We start from the raw sequence: 18,241 nt of genomic DNA, 5'->3' as shown, positions 1-18,241 counted from the left end.
TGCATATAAAAATTAAAATATTAATGAATGGTACAAGCTTTGAATTTTAATTTTTGTTTTATATCTCTGTGTATTTTCTAAATTCTCTAAAATATTTACTTATTAAATATATTGACCAACTTATAAATTCCTATTAATAATGCAATAAAATTTTTTTACTATTAATAGTTCAGGTACTTTGGATTAAAACATTTGGAAAAAAATAGGTTACCATTTTGCACCAAGCACTATAATTCATAATGAAATCATATGCTGAATTCTTTGATCTTAAACATACTAGTTACTTCGCTTCATATGCTAAATATCCCCAAATATTAAAATGAAATATAATGCTATAATTTCTCTTGTAAAAGATATTTAAAATTACTAATCATCTATTTAGAACTCAGGAAAATCAGCAAGAAAAAATCAATCCTATCAAAAAATAGGCAAAGGACATGAACAGAAACTTCTCAAAAGAAGACAGAATAATGGCCAACAAACATGAAAAAAAGTTCAATATCTCTAATCATCAGGGAAATCCAAATCAAAACCACAATGAGATATCACTTAACTCCAGTGAGAATGGCCTTTATCAAAAAGTCCCCAAACAATAAATGTTAGCATGGATGCAGAGAGAGAGGAACACTCCTACACTGCTGGTGGGACTGCAAACTAGTACAACCTCTGTGGAAAGCAATATGGAGATACAAGTAGATCTACCATTTGATCCAGCAATTCCACTACTGGGCATCTACCCAAAAGATCAAAAGTCATCTTATGAAAAAGACACCTGCACTCAAATGTTTATAGCAGCACAATTCACAATTGCAAAGTTGTGGAAACAACCCAAGTGCCCATCAATTCATGAGTGGATTAATAAAATGTGGTATATGTATACCATGGAGTACTACTCAGCTTTAAGAAAGAATGGTGATATAGCACCTCTTGTATTTTCCTGGATAGAGCTGGAACCCATTCTACTAAGTGAAGTATCTCAAGAATGGAAAAACAAGCACCACATGTACTCACCAGCAAATTGGTATTAACGGATTAACACCTCAGTGGAGATATAGGAATAACATTTATTGGATGTCGGGCAGGTGGGAGGGGGGAGAAGGGGATGGGCATATACAAACACAATGAATGAGATGTGCAATGTTTAGGGGATGGTCATGCTTGAGGCTCTGACTCAAGGGGGGGATGGGCAATATATGTAACCTTAACACTTGTACCCCCATAATACGCTAAAATAAAAAAAAATTACTAATCTGATACAGAGGGAAACCCTTGAACTTATATCTACATATTAACATTAATAATCAATTTTATATAAAATGGTAAAAGATACTATGATAGTTAATATATTACCTTTGACACAGCTGTCATCATCCACATTGCTTGTTGAGGATAGGCTAGAAATACTTTGGCTATTATTTCCATCAAGACAACAAAAACTTCATCATGAGAATGACAAATTCGAGAGATCAATTGTGAAAAAGCAGTCAAAAATTGATATGGAGCTAAATGATTTGTGTGCTCTGCGATAACTTTGTTTATTTTAGCTAAATCATTTCTCATTTGTACACGATCAGAACGGCCAGCTGGGGGAAAAATAAGTTTAAAAAACAGTAAAGAAAAAAATTAAAAAATCAGTATATCAGTTCATTTCACCGAAGAAAAATTTTGTTTTAAAAACATCTTTAAAATATTTTATTTCCATGCTCAAAGCTAGATCTCACTTGCTAATTTGTGAAAAGAAAGTTGTCCCTGTCCAAGTAGGAAAAATATTTAGGGCCATTGAAAAACCCAAGAGATATTAATTTTCACTATCCATTGTAATTTTTAGGGTAAATTATTTGGTTTAAAAGATTTTAACTTGCAGGCCCTGAATTGCAACTACTTAATGATTTGTATGATTTCTTTCCTTTCCTTTTTAAGATTTAGTTTCTTAACTGATATAACATCTTAATTAACAAATTCATTCCTAGTTTTTAGTAAATTACATTGTCAAGCCAAATCTGACTTTATACGAAAGTTATAATTCTTCCTAGTCCCTTAAAATTTTTACATGAAGAGTTATACCTTTTTCCCATTCATATGCCTTTGCACCAAAATCAAGCCATAGTGATAACATTCGTGGCATTGACTGATATATGAATTGATTTCCATATTGCAGAGATCTGTAATTAAATAGACAAATATTATTAGCATAGTATACTTTTCTACATTACATAAATTAAAATTTAAAGACTTAAACTACCACATCAGTTATATAAAGCCTTCTGGCAAAAATTGTGGTATCATTATTTCTTCCTAGTGGAGGTTATTTTTGACTCCTCTCACTCCGGTTTTTATTACTATATTTCTCACCCAGTTCTATATTCCCTGTAGCAAAAATTATACAAATTCTGACATAATTGAAGTCTGTCAATACTTCTTTCAATTTTTCCTTGGGATTGCCATGCCTTATTTGTATTCCATAGTCATAAGCTTAGGTTAAGCCCTAGCTTGCCATTTCTGGAAAATTAGAATAACTTGGTCACTCTAATTCTACATTTCTTCGTTGCAATAAATTTCAGACTAATATTCCTTAAATTCTGGCTTTATCATGTTCTCCCCCTATTCAAAACCAGGAATCACTTATCTATAAATTAAAACTATATGAATGACTCTGCCTGAGATTCAAATATTCACAATCTTGTGTCTCCACACTAATTTTCCAACCTTAGTGTCTTATCAATCATCAGTATACATCTTTCATCAAGTATAGTTTCCTCACCATCCTGTGAAGAAAGCACTCAACTCTGTTTCTCATGAAATCTGTAAAAAGTCAGTGAGGCCTTTCCTTCCTGAATTTTTTTTGAGACCTAGACATCAGCTTATTTTACTTTCAAAATAAAAGAAAAATGTTTATTAAATCTTAGAAAAGGTAGTATGGTTTTTGTAAAAGGCATTTTATTTGTTTTTTAAATTGAGAAATAAATGTCAGACACTGCTGTGACTAAAAAAAAAAATTGAGAAATAAAATTATATATACTTATTATATACAACAGGTTTTGAAATATGTATATATTGTAGAATGGCTAAATCAAGTTAATTAACATATGTATTATTTAACATACTTATGTTTTTGTGGCGAGAATACTTAAAATCTATTCTCTTAGCAATTTTCAAGAATACAATACATTGTTGTTAACTGTAGTCATTATGTTGTACAGCAGATCTCTCCAACTTATTCCTGCTATCCAACTGAAATTTTGTATCCTTTGACCAATATCTCCTTAACCCTACCCCTTCCTCTCTGAGTTACACATTTTTAGTTTCTACATATAAGTGAGATCATGCAGTATTTGTCTTTCTGTGCCTGCCTTATTTCACTTTAAATAATCTCCTCTAGGTTCATCCATGTTGTTATAAATTACAAGTTTTGCATTTTTAGAGCTGAATAGTATTCCGTTGTGTGTATACACATATATATCACATTTTCTTTATTCATTCAGCTTTTGAAGAACACTTAGGTTGATTCCATAGCTTGTCTGTTATGAAAAATGCTGCAATGAACATAGGAGTGTAGATAATTTCTTCAACATACTGATTTAATTTCCTTTGAATATATACCCAGCATTGCTGGATCATATAGTGGATCTATTTTACACTTGATCTGAGCCAAAAGGCCAGGAAACAATAGTGGATCTATTTTTAATATTTGAGGAACCTCCATATTGTTTTCCATAATGGCTGTACTATTAATAATTTACATTCCCACCAGTGTGCAAGTGTTCCCTTTTCTCCAAATCCTCTCTAACACTTGTTATCTTTTTGTCTTATTATCTTTTGATAATAGCCATTCTAACAGGTGTGAAGTGATACCTCATTGTGGTTTTAATCTGCATTTCTCTGATGATTAGTGATGTTGAGCATTTTTTATATACCTCTGTTGGCCACTTTTATGTCTTTTGAGCAATGTCTATGCAGATGCTTTACTCATTTTTTAATTGGTAATTTGTTTTCTTACTCTTGAATTGTCACACATGGGTTATTAAATCCTTATCGGATATATGGTTTGCAAACATTTTCTCCCATTCCATAGCTTGTCTCTGCATTCTGTTGATTATTTCCTTGGCTATCCTTTTTGGTTTGATGTAATCCCATTTATCTATATTTGCTTTTGTTGCCTGTGCTTTCTGGTTCATGTCAAAAAAAAATCATTGCCCAGACTGATGTCACAGAGCTTTTCTCCTAGGTTTTCTTCCAGTAGTTTTACAGCTTCAGGTCTTACACTTAATTTTTAAATTCATTTTGAGTTGATTTTTGTATATGGTGTGAGATAAGGGTCTAATTTCATTCTTCAGCATAGGGATATCCAGTTGTCCCAACAACATTTAATAATTGTCTTCTGCTTGTGCTTTCATTTCAAAATGCCAATAGGTCAGATATTCTTCCTCAAGAACAAGCCATAAACAATCATTAATAAAATTAGGTCTGGATTTTATAAAACTTAAGCTTCATTTTGGGAAGAAAAGCTTAGATAAATTGTACTATCCTAAGACCACTTATAAATATAAAATATTGCTTTAATTCCTGAAGATATTTACCTGAGACGTTATAGTACCTGATAACAAGCAATTTTAATAGATTCTTTGCTCTGAAGTAAGATACCCTTCAATGTAAAGCAATGGTACATGAGTATGATAAGGAGAATGTAGGCAATGTTATTATTATTTCTTAGGAATTAATAATTTGTCAAAATAGAAATGGTAGGCGTGAGACAATATAATATTTGACTATAATATACTGATATGAAATTAAAAGTTATATTTCATCTGTTATCTAATTTAAGAATAAGCTCTTTCCACAAGTCTCAAGTCAAAACCATTTTCATATATATTACTTCTTATAGGAGTGGGCTAGAAGGAAATATTCCACTGCAATATATATTAGATTTAGGGCCTTCTGGAAGGATACTTAATTTTCATATTCTTGGTGCTGTAGAATTTTAAAAAATATATGCATATATTACCTTTTTAATTAAAAAAGTTTTTTCTTAAAGTGAAAAAAGTTACATAAAGAAAAAATTTACATGTCATGTAAGGTGATAGATTGAATCAATAGCAGAAAATACCTAGAATATGCTAAGATATGTGATAACAATTTAGTATTAACAGTTATCTTGACATATTTAATCTGCAAACATGCAATTCTCACACTTTACCTTCCAAAATGAAGAACTATATACCGGATGAGATCACCCTGTTTTTCCATTTTGTTGTCTGTGACCATGGGCATCAATTTGTCATAGTACTTGGCAAGGTAAAAATGACCATCTTCCCACTCTGGCAGGAACATGGTCACATCCTGTAAAAGAGACCACAGGATATTCACCTAAGAAAATCCCACACTATGCTGGGAAGATGAATAGATGATTAGGAATCAAAAGTATGAAACCCACACCTAGGCAGAGTAAAGTCAAAAGTAAACTTACTCTTTGATGTGGATAAGGAATAGCTACCTTAGAAAGGTTATCTCAGGATGTCTGGTAGGTTCTGGTGGTTTATCTATTAAGCAACATGAAATAGCTAAATAATTAGCTATTTAGGAGAAGAAAACTCCATTTATATTACTACTTTATAAGATATATCAAAATAATTTCCAGATGGATTATTTTATATATGTGTGTATATATATATACATGTATATTGTGAAGGGCATTTAAAAAAATCCTCAATGAAAGAAGAAGTAATGTCAAATCTCTGAAGAGGGTAGGACTTTAAAAAGCATAAAAATTATGGTAAAATAAAAATCACATATCTTATTTTTCTCCAAGATCTCTCACAAGTTATTGAAAGGACAGCATTATTAGTAAACCAACTAACAAAAAAAGGAAAAAAAAATCACTGCCCCCTTATTTGTTTAACCACCTGTGGCTTAACTTACTGTCTTTAAGAGTTTGTTTTATAGCATTTGAAAAGTATTGAGCAGACAAAAAGGCAAGTAACACTCCTCCACATCCACCAGACCATGTTCCAAGAAGTCAGATAAAGACAGCCTAGCAGAGAAGAAAAAACTGCCTCCCATTATCATTTTATAACAATAATTATTCTACAATCCCAATAAAAGCACAAGCCACTCATCCTTGGGCCAGCATTTCTTCTTCCTTTCATGCCGTGCCCTTTCCTCTCTTGAAAAGTAAGGTAAATTTATTTCAAAACCTATCTTAATATTTGAGTCTAGAATTCTTTCTCACCCTGCAGTATGAGCTCTCTCCCTAACGGTTATAGTACTCTTTCTCAACTCCTTCATACTCAGGGTTCTAAAAATAATTTGCTACCTCACATTCATTCCTCAAACTGTTTTATTCTTTTCTTTTTCTGTTTAAAGAGACGGAGTCTATCACACAGGCTAGAGTGCAGTGGCGCGATCATAGCTCACTGCAGCCTTCAATTCCTGGGTTAAGACAATCCTCCAGCCTCAGCCTCCTAAGTAGCAGGGACTACAGGCAAGCGCCAACATGACTGGCTAATTTAAAAAAAAAAAAGTCTTTTGTAGTGCTGGGGTCTCACTATGCTGCCCAGGATGGTCTCAAACTCCTGGCCTCAAGTGATCCTCCTGCCTTGGCCTCCCAAAGTTACAGGTGTGGGCCACTGCGACTAGTCTCAAACTGTTAATATTTCTTTTCAGCTTCAGTCTTTACCACTCAATTACAGTAGTTCCTTAAATCCAAAAGATACTTTCCAATTCTCATCTCATTTCAGCAACTGTTTCTGTTGTCCAAGGCATTTTTTTCAAATGCTTTCTTCCCTTGGCTTTTGTGAAGCCACAATCTTTCAAGCTTTTTCCTATCTTTCTGGCCACTCTCACTCAGTCACTCTGTCATTTCCTCTTGCTGTTCCTGCCCTTCAAATATTTGTGTGGCTGATTAATTACCTGAATGAGACTGGACTATAATTTCCTTTTCTTGGAATGTTCTTGTTAAGTGTTGGTATCATGACCAGGCTAACTGCCTAAGACAAATGAGTTAGTGTTTTATCTTTTCCTATTCTCTGTGAAATAGTTTGAAAAAGATTACTATTATTTTTCTTTTAAATATTTGGTAGAATTCAAAAGTGAAGTCCATTAACCTTCAAGTTATCTTTGTAGTAAGTTGTTTAATTACTGATACTTTAACAGTTAGAGAACTATTGAGATTTTCTATTCCTTCTTGTGTTGTTTGGCAAAAATTTTTATTCCCTAGGAATTTATCTATTCAAAAATTGTCAAATGTACTGCCTCCACGATGTTCATATTTTTTTCTGATGTTAGTAATGTTTTTAAGATCAATAGTGATTTTTCTTTATTCATTCCAGATACTATTATTTGTGGTTTCTCTCTTTTTTAATTTATGAATCTCACAAGGCGTTTACTGATTTTATTCATCTTTTCAAAGAACTTTCAGTTTTATTGATTCTTTCTACCGTATATCATTTTCTATTTATTTTTATCTTTATTTAAATTACTTTTTCTGTCCTCTAACTCTCTCCTCCCTCCTCCTGAAACATTAACACATTGACTACCAGGTTAGTTGTATTTAATCCAGGCTAGTTTTGAGCCCAAGGCCTCATGAAGCAAAACCCTGCAGTTGGTTCCTGAAAATCTTACTCATTGATGTTCTTATTGTTACAATTAATATCGACAACTTAATTCTAAAAACGTGGATTGTATTGCATATAACTCATACACAGAAAACAATAAAAAATAACAAGGTAGAACGGATCATTTTGTTTTAATAAAACACTGTGACCTCAGGGGGAAAAATTTTTTTTCTAGTGTGGCAGTCAATGTGTTAAATATATGTATTATTAGACTTCTCGATATTATCCCATGGGCCACTAACACTCTATGGTTTTTGTTTTTTCTTTTTTCAGGCTCTTTTTCTTCTCCATGCTTCATTTTGAGAGTTTCTATTGCTGTCTTGAATTTCACTGATCTTTACTTTCGCAATATCCAATTTGCTGTCAATACCATTTTATTTCTCTTGGATAAAATATCTAGGAATGGAATGGCTAAGTCACATGGTAGGTGTATGTTAATTATTTACATTCCCACAGCCATAATGAGAGTTCCAGTTACTACAATGCTAGGTATTTTTCATTTCAGATATTATATTTTTCAAATGAAGAATTCTATAAAGTTCACACTTTCACAGTGGTTTTTAGTATAGTCACAGCTATACAACCATCATCACTCTAATTCTAAAACATTTTCATCACTCCAAAAAGGAAGTATATCACATAGCAGTTGCTTCCCATCCTCAACCCCCAGCTTCTTGCACCCATTAATTTACCTCTGTCTCTATGGATTTGCCTATTCTGGCCATTTCATATAAGTGGGATCATATAATATGTGGCCCCTCTGATTTCCACATCATTCTACAATGGTAAGCCTCTCTCCTTTTTCTGAGCACTTTTGTCTATATCATGTATAGGCAACAGGAATAAGAGAAGAGGCTACTCAAGCTTTTATGACAGGAAATTAGGGATATACCCAAACTAATTAGAACCTGGTATCCTTAGAGCATCTCACACTCTCTCTCTCTTCCCCACACCCTAGGCTTTAGTACCCAGGCAGAGACAGGAGATCTGTAATGTCTGCTATTAAATTTTGCTGTTAAGTAATAGCCAGTTGTTGTGGGCCTCAGAAGTTGGTGTGCCTTACAGACTGCAATAATTTCAGGAGATCTCTCCAATAGAGAAGGTAAAACTTATAAAGTATGGCTTCAGGAACTGCCTCATTATCACTGCTCTTTAGTATAATATTATTTTTTATGCAAATCAGGGTTAGTTTCTTAGGTGGCATGGCATCTTCTTGTAAGCAAGGGAGCAGGGGCTGGGTTTCTATTATTTTTCTTACTCAGAATTCAACACTTCCTGGATCTAAAGATTAGTGTTGTCTGAGTCACTTGCTCTTGCTCTTTGTCCCATTTAGGTTTTTCTTATATTTTCAATTTCTCTCTTCATTGTGCTCTTGTTTTTGTCTATGTTCTGAAGCTTATGGAACATATTTACAATAGCTGCTTTAAAATCCTTATCTGTTAATTTCATCATTTCTGTCATTTCTAGAACTATTTCTATTGGTTGATTTTTCTCCTGTCTATGGCTCACAAATAAGGTTTTTATTATATGCCAGATATAGGTCATTTTATGTTGTTAAGTTTTAGATTTTGTTGTATTCCTTTAAAGAGTGTTAGACATTGATCTGGTAGACAGTAAGGTTACTTGAAAATCAGTATAATCCTTTTAAAGCTTGTTTTAATGCTCTTCTAGTGAGGAGAATGTAGAGTAGACTTTTAGGCTAAGGCTAATTTAGTCGCCCAGTAGAGGCCCTTTTAGGGTCTCTACTGAATGTTCTATGTACACAGTGAGGCCTATTTGGCTCCTGGATTGAATGACTCCCCTGTGATTTGAATGATTCTCAGACTTGTATGAGCTCTAGAAATTGTTCTTACAGTTACCTTATGTTTGTTCTTTCCCTAGCAGTTATTCCTAGCCTCTCCTCATAGAATTTTGAGTTATTCATGTGCAGCTTAGTATTCAGGCAATGATTCAGAGGATTCCTATGCAGATAGGAACTTCTCTGTTTAACTCCTTTCTCTCAGTCTGCTTCACATATTCTAGCCACTTGCCCTTAGCTTTATTGTTTCCTTTCTTCTGCTTTTTTAAAAAAATTTCTTTCTCAGTTCATTTTCTAATTTCTTGAGATGGATACTTAATTCATTAATTTTGAGCTTTTCTTTTCTTCTAATATGTGCAACTAAAATTTTAAATTCCTTTTAAGAATGGCTTTAGCTGCATCCCACAGGTTTTGATATATCATATTTTTATTATCATTCAGTTCAAACTAATTTTAAATTTCCATTGCAATTTTTTTCCATAAGAGATATACCTCCATGAGGTATAACACCATCTATATAAAGCCTAATACCTACTAAGGAAGTTATATACTATTTTTGCTCAAAAATTTTCAGGCTAGGATGTAGTTAACTTTGGGAAGGTGAGAATATGCGATTGCTGGGATAGAGGGGTGGTGGTTTGTGAAGTTCTAATAACATTCTACTTCTTGACTTGTGTGGTGGTTTCATGAGTATATTTATTTTGTGGAATTCCATATACTTATGAAGTTTCACTAAAAGGTCAAAACATGTTCCTACATGTGATTCAATATGGATTTCAAATCATTTTATCCAGTTACAAAACCAAAAAAGATTCACTGAGTTAACTGAAATCGCATTATACATATACTTGCCTTATATTTTTTCATAACTGCATTGCTTTCAAAGTTAGCTGTTTCTTCCATAAATCGGCCTACCAGTAGCATAGCTCGACCATGGATTAACATGTTCTTACTCTCAATTGGGGTTTTATTTTCAGGAAAACATAATTCAACGCCTTTTTGAAGAACAATTAGTGCCTGGTGAACATCACCCTAAAAGCAAAAAGGTAAAAATAAGCCTTTTTACTTGAACTCTTCTTATATCAATGCATTCATTTACTCATTCATTTTACAATTACAGTCAGCCCTTTATATTCGCAGTTTCCACATCATGGATTTAACTAACAGTGGATCAAAAATATTAGGAATAAAAAAATAACAAAAAACAACAATGCAATAATAAATAATACAAATAAACAATAGAGCATAACAACTATTTATATAGCATTTACACTGTATTAGCTATTATTATAAGGACTCTAGAGAAGATTTAAAGTATATGGGTGAACATGTATAGGCTATATATGTATACCATACCATTTTATATAAAAGACTTGAGCATCTATGGATTTTGGTATCTGGAGGAAGTCCTGGAACCAATCCCCCCATGGATACAGATAGAGGACTATAATTAAAGTTTGGGGAACTAAAGATATATATAGAAGACTGGGGATAACAATACATTTTGAATAAATCAAAATCTCTGGCTTAAAAAAGTTCATAATCATGTGAGGAAATAGACTACATAAAATAACAACATATTGTGCTAAGTGCTGTAACAGAGAAATATACATGTGTATTGTAGAGAACAGAGAAGGGACTTCCCCGAATCTACCTGAAGATATAGGAAAATGGAAGAAAGCAGCAGTCAGGAATGGCTGCCAATGGGGAAAATCGGAATTAGGTCAAAAGAATGAATAGAAATCTTCCTGGCAGAGAATTTAGTGAAAGACATTCTAAGTAGAAGGACTAATCATTTTAATTGTGAAAAAAGCAAGTAGTCTGATTTCAGCTGAAGCCTAAAGAGTCTGTGAGATAGTGATAAATAAAGCTAAAGAGGTAGGCCAGGACTCGATCAGAAAGGGATCTGTTTATTTCTTAGAGTCCAGACTTAATCCTAAAGGTATGAAGAATATATTGAAGGATTTAATCTTTTTGAAGGACCAACATAATTCGATGTGCATTTTAGAAAGATCTAAAAGAAAGTCTTTCTAAATGAAAGATGACAATAATGTACACAGACAAATGGTGAGATCCTAAGAAAGGCTGTTAATATTGTTAGAGGACATGAATAATAAGGGCATAAATTAAAGCAGTGGAAATAAATAAGAGGGAAAGGATTCAAGAGATATTTCTAAGGTTAAAGAACCATGATTGGCCAGGCGAGGTAGCTCACACCTATAATCCTAGCACTCTAGGAGGCTAAGGTGCAAGGGTCACTTGAGGTCAGCAGTTCGAGACCAGCTTGAACAAGAGCGAGACCATCTCTATCAAAAATAGAAAAAATTAGCCGGGCATGGTGATGTGTGCCTGTAGTCCCAACTACTTGGGAGGCTGAGGCAGGAGGATTGCTTGAGCTCAGGAGTTTGAGGTTGTAGTGAGATTGATGGTGCCACTGCACTCTAGCCAGGGCGACAGAGCAAGACTCTGTCTCAAAAAATAAAAATAATAAAAAAAAGAGAACAATGATTCATTCTTCAACTGGATGAGAAAAGTGAAGGTAAGAAAGGAGTTTAAGATGATGCCCAGATCTCTGTTTTAGATGAGAGGAAGGAATATAGTCTTGTTCAGAAAAGTAGGGAACATGGGAAGACAACAGATATTGAGTATTAGGTGATGAATTCCATTTTAAACATATAGAATTTAAGGTATTACAATACATAGACTAGAACTAGCTAAAATGACCAGGTACATGACTAATCTAAGCAGAATTATGACTTTCTCTTCTCATCTAGGAAACATCTCCTTACCTTTCCTATTTCAGCCACCACAAAGTCGGTGTAACAACATATGGCACCAACCATAGTTGCTAAGTGTCAATTTCAGAACATGCTATGTCTACTAATTCTAGACTAGTGACAAGCATGAAGAGATATGCAAGTAATAACCATTTAAGCCATTTAAGTTAGGGCATAAATGTTGCAAGTAGTTCAGATATTTAAAAAGCCCCCTTCTTATTGCTATTTCTTTAATCTGGGGATTGCGAGGAACTTCTGTTCTGATGCTAGGCCCTTCCTGACAGGCTAGATTATAAGTGAAGCTTGACAGTAATCATGGCAAGTCCACATAGATCTAATTATCTGCCAGAAATGTAAGTAAGAAACAGAGTTATGTTTATTTAACAAATATTTATTGAGTGCCTACTGTATATACTCTGTATATACAAAGTGAAAATAAATTAAGAGTCAGTTACTTTTCTCAAGAAAAATATAAGATAGATAAAAAAAGAAATGTAAGAAATGTACAGTCTTGAAATGGGAAGATATTTGGGGACTTCAGGGTAGAAGGAACAGTTTCTTCCAGACTACAGTAGATAAATAATGAAGAAGTGACAGAAGAAGGTTCTGAATTTGGATTAGGGATCTTCTCTCACTAGGGTCTTTGCAGAAAGTACATAATTCCCAACAGAATTAACTGATGACATTCCATTGACCATTACCTTGGACCACAGCCACTTTGCCCTTTCCACATACAGTTCAGCGAGTCGTGATTCCCCTGCATTAAGGAGAGCATTGTAGGCTGTCTGATGGTGACCAGCCTTTCTAGCTACTCTGGCACTTTGTAGCCAGCATTCTCCAACCATTTCATTGTAATCTGGTCTAAACAAAAGTGACAAAACAGGGAGAGAAAGAGAACATTTGTTAAGTGTATTCAATGACTTAACTAAAACCTCTCTTCACAACATAGAACTTTCTCAATATACTATTTCAAAGGAACCAATGATTAATTTGTTGAAAAACCCCTGATTTTAATTTTCTTATAGTGCTCCCTTTACCTAGTATAAATCTGTGAAGACCTCATTCTTGACATTTATTAGGTGCTCCTCCACATGGTGTGTGTTTTTTGTTTTTTTTTTAAGACAGTCTTGCTCAAGGTTTGAGGTTCTGTTGCCCATGCTGGAGTGTGGCGGTGCTAACGTAGATCACTGTAAATTCAACCTCCTAGGTTAAGCAATCCTCCTGCCACAGTCTCCGGAGCAACTAGAACTATACACATGAGCCACCATGTCCAGCTAATTTTTAAAGTATTTTTTGTAGAGACAGGGTTTCACTATGCTGCCCAGGCTGATCTCAAAACTCCTGGTCTCAAGCAATCCTTTCACCTTGGCTTTCCAAAGTGCTGGGATTACAGTACTGAACCACCATGTCTGGTCTCCCCATGTATGTTTTTACCATTAAAAAAAATAATAAAGATAAATGGCATATAAAAGTGATTCTTAAACTCTACAGGTTCCTTTCAAATATATAGTATAGCCTTGACAACTGAAAGCAGAAAAAATAGAGATCAGACAGAAAATTAGAAAATACAAATACTCCCAAATTGTATCCAAATATAATACCACATTCAAGATAACTGACATCAAGAAAAAAAAGTAGTATGAAAAACCTTTTGTTGAGGCTTAATAATGCCCTCCGGAGAGCCAGGATAGGCTCCTTAGCTCTGTAAGAATTCTGGGTCATTTCTAGTCGAGCTACCCAGTTCAGAGAATCTTCTTGAGAACCATCACCTGGAGACTGGTGAAAAAGTGGTTTTATGCTATGCTCCAACTCACACAACATGTGCAATCTGAAAATAGATAGAACCTATGTTAAAATATCATTGCATTCAGCCTTATTAATCTCATATATAAAGCATGTACTTTAAATTGGCCATGAAAAATCTAAAATGTGTAGTTTTCTTTGGTAGAACTTCAATACATATTCTGGGTATACAAACAGTAACATTTACATCTTTTCAAATTAGATGTAAATATCAAATTATGCTAGTTTAAATATTTAATGCTTTGCTGGGATCCTCAAATTTCTATGAACTAAATTGGAAAAGGGTACATAAAAACAAATTCAAATGTATCAAGATCAAACTTTATTACCTACATGAAATAAAAAGAAAATATGGATCCATTCATTATGAACCAACAGGAAGTATTTGCATATATTTTTTGTGCTACTGTATTAAAGCCTAGCATAGTAGATGCCAATAAAAAATTAGGAAATTAATGCAGTTTTAACTTTTTTTCTAACAGTGATAGAAACTGTGATACAGTCACACTGGTTTTTTCTGCCTTTGTAGAACAGTATCTATGACTCATTGTTTAAAGCAAAAGGATATAGTTGAATAGTTACAGAACAGAATTAAACTCAGTGGTTCAATTTCTGGTTTCATTAAGATGTTACCGAAGGGGCTAATTCTAAATACTGTAAATTCTTCTAACTTAAAAAAAAAAAAAATCACTTAATTATTTTTAAAATTTATTATAGTTTAATTATAATACGTATTTTACCATTTTTCCTCAGGTGGAATAGAGCTAAAATGTTTTCCATCATTTTCTTCCTTACCTCTAAAAGTTAATATTCTTTTCCAATAATTTAATACCTATATTTTGAGGGAAAATGTCAAGTGTATTTCTAAATAAGAAGGAAAGGGAACCAACAAGTACCAAGCACCAATGTGCCAGGTACAGTAGATGTCTACATTATACTTAGTTTAGTAATATAGAAAGTAAACTAAGAAGGCATATAAGGTTTTTTGTTATGTTTTTATTATGTTATGTTTTATTGTTTTATGTTTATGTTATGTTTTATATGTTATGTTTTTATTATTGGTCTCATAATTGCCTTTCCAATTAAAAGAATGCATGTTAGAGCATTTTTCTTAAGACTATAGGATGATTATGAGGTTAAAAAGAATGAAAGAGCCATTCTGTGTAGCTATGCATGATGATACCAAACATACTATCAATTATTTACTCATAAAAATTCTAACCCTGTCAGGTGACATCTATAGTCCAGGAATATAAAACTGGAGACTCCAGATTACCTTACGATATATTCATATCCTCGTTGGTAAGAGCCTCTTTCAAAGCTAGCAGCTGAAAGAGGTACAATTTGTTCTGCTCTCACTAATTTCAATGTGTCATAAAAAGCTGTCATATCTCTTTTTTTGGCTGATAATAATAGCTGGCCCAGTCTGACACTCCATGTTGTAGATTTCCCATCTGAAAAACAAATGAAGAATTAAGAAATGTTACAGTAGCTAGGTCCAAGAGCCAGCTTTATTTCATTTGATAAAATGGTCAGCAGAAATACTGAATAGATGGTTTCATTCTACAGTGAACAACTAAACACGGCAACAAAACAGGCTAAGAGGTTAATTATGAATGTTGCTAAGCTACTTATGTCCAAATATTTATGGCATATTGAAACTGCTTATATTTTAAGAAGTAATTTTACCTGTTGCCAAATAGTTTTCCACCAAATCCCACTGTGACAATTTCCAAGCTGCTTCTACTCTGTATGTATTTAATTCGTCCGTCCATTCAGACCTATTAAAAGAAACTCATATCAACTAAACTTTAATTTACTTAAAGTGGCATTTACAGAGTTTTTCATTTGTTTACTCTATTTTATTTATTTATTGCTCTACTTATTATATTTATATTGTATTTGTACTTAGATACAAAATAATTATCTCTATCCAGAAACCACCTGGAAATTTTTAATCTTTCCATTCCTCAAAAATGTTTTCTCACTAATTACAGCTTATAGAGCCATTAAAAAATCTTCAACAAATTGTGCAGTATATTAGAGCAGAGTTAATTCCTGGATAATAACAAAGCCCCACTGTAAAATTAGCTGCATGCTTAACTTGAACAAAGAGCAAGGAAGAAAAATAACCAATCACATAAATTCAGATGTAAGCGATTCTACTAACTTAGGATTTTGAATTAAAGTTAAGACAAAAATATAGGGGCTACTGTATGGGTCAGGGACAGTTGAGGGTACATAGGACCCTCAATACTAAGGGCATAAGAAAGTTATAAATGATATGTCAATGGCATAAGAAAGTACACAAAACTAGCTACTTAAAATATATACCTATTCTTAAACTATTTTCAGTTAATTTAAAGTTTGAGTTTATAAAACCAGCACGATATAGGCTAATTATTTTTTCTAAGCATTCTACTTAGGTGACACTAGAATGACCAATGATATTTGGGATCATGACTACATAGAAGCAACTATTAATAGATTTTCCTTATGTTACTTCTTTACTGACCACACTGTTTCAATATCTTCTATATGTTAGATCCTGAGTTAGGTACAATTTTTCATTTGGTCAGTAAAGAAGTAACATAAGGAAAATCTATGCATATAGCACATTGCATATAGCACATATATATCCACATTATAAATAAGGTAACAAATTCAGAGAGACTAAGACTAATATCCTCAAAAGCATTCCTTGCTATTTCTGCAGGAAAAATATATAAAGTAGGCCGGGCATGATGGTTCACGCCTGCCAGCACTTCAGTAGGCCGAGACAGGAGGATCACTTGAGGGGTTCAAGACCAGCCTGGGCAACACAGGGAGACGCCCATCTCTACAAAAAAAATTAAAAAATTAGCTGGCATCGTGTGTAGTGCCTGTAGTCCTAGCCACTTGGGAGGCTAAGGCAGGAGGATCACTAGAACCTAGAAGTTCAAGGTTACAGTGAGCTATGATTGGGCTACTGTACTCTAGCCTGGGCAAGACCTTTTCTCTAAGAGAAAAAAAAAATACACAAAGAAAATATAACAAATGACCTAATCAATTTTTATTTCTTAAAAAGTCTAAAAATAGCAGCATAAATATTGGAGTAGTTGTTCTAATTTCTAAATATGTATACCATGAAAAACAACTTAAGGCTAAAAGAAATACAACAGAAATCTAATTTTCAAAAGTCCAGCTTTGAAACTTTACAAGCCTATCATCAGACACCAAACTATCAACATTTCAGGATAAAAATCTGAGTAGAATTAGCAGTATTTGCTATCCAGAGGGGATATGTCATACCAAGCCTTATACTAGAAAGTACTAAATGGCCATGAGAATCAGGCTGTGAGAATTTACCAACATAAATGAGCACATTAAAAAGAATAGTGTATAGGGCAAGCACAGTCAATATTTTTTGAAAGATATTTATTTAAATGCAAATAGAGATTTTCCCTGTGGAGACAAAAGTGACTCCATCTTGGATGCTAATCGGTCATGTTGACTTCTGATTAACCTAATATCAGGAATCCTACTTTATTTACTGTCCCTACTGTAAAAACATGTGCTTACTATAAATCCTGCCTTTAGATCAAAGCAAACTTGATGTTACCACACAAATTATAGCCTATGATGCATACAGAACGCTTGCCTATTCTGGAAGGTCACCTTTAATTGTCTCCATAGAGCACATACCCCTTAAATTGCCTCTATAGAAAGTATGTACTCTGTTTCCCTATGGCATATAAGCTCTGGGTCTGGGGAGTAATAGTGTAGACATATGCCTTATTGCTGTCCAAGACCATGCTTCCTTCTCTAACTTCCTCAATAAACTACCCTTCACTGACAAACTGGATTTATCTGCCTCATTCTTTCATTTCTCAGCTCCTTTGACATTTGGGGGCCACTTTGCACATATAGCTCTTTCACAAAACATTCCCCAAGGAAAGCACATCCCCTCAATGATCATTTGCTTCACTGTGACATAGTATCCCTTCGTTGAACGTGGACATGTGCCTTTTTACAACCCAAAGATCTGGAGGCTGTATGTAACTCAGACCCAAAGAAAAGACAAGAGGAGAGAAAAGACAACTGTGTTGTCATAAGAAAACTTGACACTCCAACTTGAGCCATGACAAACTTCCCCAAATTACTGTAATTCACTTATTCATAAGGTCTCAACTAGTCTGGAGAAACACATATAATTTTTTTCCCCATCACTTAAGAAGGAAAGTAGAGAAACACATCTATAACATATAATTATT

At 33.6% G+C, this 18,241-nt stretch overlaps 1 protein-coding gene across 3 annotated transcripts in view; it reads right to left on the bottom strand.

Annotated features, from left to right (window-relative positions):
* ATR (ATR checkpoint kinase) overlaps positions 1-18,241 on the bottom strand; it is a 103,255-nt gene that overhangs the window by 17,507 nt on the left and 67,507 nt on the right. For all 3 annotated transcript variants that reach the window (XM_012762368.3, XM_012762370.2, XM_076004934.1), the window contains 8 exons: positions 15,678-15,769; positions 15,265-15,442; positions 13,834-14,013; positions 12,887-13,046; positions 10,261-10,440; positions 5,195-5,337; positions 2,065-2,162; positions 1,351-1,583 (listed from right to left, as the gene is read on the bottom strand). In XM_012762368.3, coding sequence (XP_012617822.2) covers positions 1,351-1,583; positions 2,065-2,162; positions 5,195-5,337; positions 10,261-10,440; positions 12,887-13,046; positions 13,834-14,013; positions 15,265-15,442; positions 15,678-15,769 — 1,264 coding nt within the window. The remainder of the gene's footprint in view (positions 1-1,350; positions 1,584-2,064; positions 2,163-5,194; positions 5,338-10,260; positions 10,441-12,886; positions 13,047-13,833; positions 14,014-15,264; positions 15,443-15,677; positions 15,770-18,241) is intronic.

The sequence above is a fragment of the Microcebus murinus genome, chromosome 1 (genome assembly GCF_040939455.1).
Source record: "Microcebus murinus isolate Inina chromosome 1, M.murinus_Inina_mat1.0, whole genome shotgun sequence".
Lineage (NCBI taxonomy): Eukaryota > Metazoa > Chordata > Mammalia > Primates > Cheirogaleidae > Microcebus > Microcebus murinus.
The sequence above is the reverse complement of the archived record's forward strand: the minus strand, read 5'-3'. Positions and strand labels throughout refer to the sequence as shown.